At 45.7% G+C, this 1,287-nt stretch overlaps 1 protein-coding gene across 1 annotated transcript in view; it reads left to right on the forward strand.

The window, feature by feature from the left end:
* LOC104515790 (60S ribosomal protein L37-like) overlaps positions 1–1,068 on the forward strand; it is a gene marked incomplete at its 5' end in the record, with an annotated part of 2,323 nt that extends 1,255 nt beyond the window's left edge. Inside the window, 1 exon segment of the mRNA XM_010159896.1 lies at positions 999–1,068. Within this exon segment, the coding sequence (XP_010158198.1) occupies positions 999–1,068 (70 nt within the window).
* Between the last annotated feature and the right edge of the window lie 219 nt (positions 1,069–1,287).

Consider the following 1,287-nt stretch of genomic DNA (forward strand, 5'->3'; position numbering starts at 1 on the left):
TCCCGTCACGACAGGCCCTTGTAAAAAGTCCCCCCCCAGCTTCCTTGTAGCCTCTTCAGGTACTGGAAGGTGCACTAAGGTATCCCCGGAGCCTTCCCTTCTCCAGGCTGAACAAGCCCTATTCTCTCAGCCTTTCATCATAGGAGAGGTGCGCTGGTTGCACTGAACTGTGTGTGTGAGGGGTTTATAAGAGACAATTCTCCAAATGCATTCCAATCCCACAAACAAAAAGCTCAAGGTTTAAATACTTCCATAATCACTCTCAGATCTGGAGCTCAGCGAGCTGTGACTGTGATGTCAGATTCTGAGTTACAGGCTTCTGAATTGCATGACAAAGTTTGGAGTTGTGCTTAATGAGGGGGGCTGTGGGGTTAAACTCCTTAAAAATGTCTTTTGTGTGACCTCCATGTTCTAAAATGGAGCTCTGTAACTCCGGGACTAGAAAGGTGGGTGAAAAATACTGAGCGATTCAAGAGTCTTTACCTAAACATGTAGATTGGACTGAATAGTGAAAAGTAGGAGTCTCAAGGCCTGGACCTAGAGATCCATTCATCTGGGGTTGGTTTTTTTTTGGGGGGGTGGGGGGTGGGGAATGCAGTCTTTCCCAGCAGCAGCCAGAAAACACAACATGCAACTGCAGCCTGAATTGTTCCCAAGCATTGCCAAAGTAGAAACGTATCCAAAAGTGACCTTGGGGCTGACTCTTCTTTCGTCATGCCTGTCTTAATCTCTGGTTGGAGACCAGGGTGGAGGACTTGTGTAAGAATCATAGAATAGTTTGGGTTGGAAGGGCCCTTAAAGATCATCCAGTTCCAACCCCCCTGCCATGGGTTAGGGACACCTTCCCCAAGCCCAGATTGCTCCACACCTCATCCAGCCTGGCCTTGAACACTTCGAGGGATGGGGCATCCACAGCTTCTCTGGGCAACCTGTTCCAGAAAATCACCTGAAGCAGAAATCACCCTTTCAAAAAGTGATAACCATATTTCTTCTTGTAGGAATGGATTCCATGAGGAAACCACACTGAAGTCTAAGAGAGCGGCTGTTTCAGCCTGGAGTTTGTTGTAAAGACTCAGCTTATTTGTTTAAAAAAAAAAGTCGTCTCTCAAAAATGTCACCTTTTATACGTTTTACTTCAGTGAAGTACAGGATTCCTGAAAATACATTTGCACGCAAATTGTTGATGGTATGTACTGAAGCAATTCATTAAAAGTAATCCTCCAGTTCTCATTTGATAGCACCTCCACCTTGAAAAGGACCATTGTCTCCGTGCTGAACTTGAGAAGA

This window comes from Eurypyga helias, unplaced genomic scaffold (genome assembly GCF_000690775.1).
Source record: "Eurypyga helias isolate BGI_N326 unplaced genomic scaffold, ASM69077v1 scaffold41789, whole genome shotgun sequence".
NCBI classification, from domain to species: domain Eukaryota; kingdom Metazoa; phylum Chordata; class Aves; order Eurypygiformes; family Eurypygidae; genus Eurypyga; species Eurypyga helias.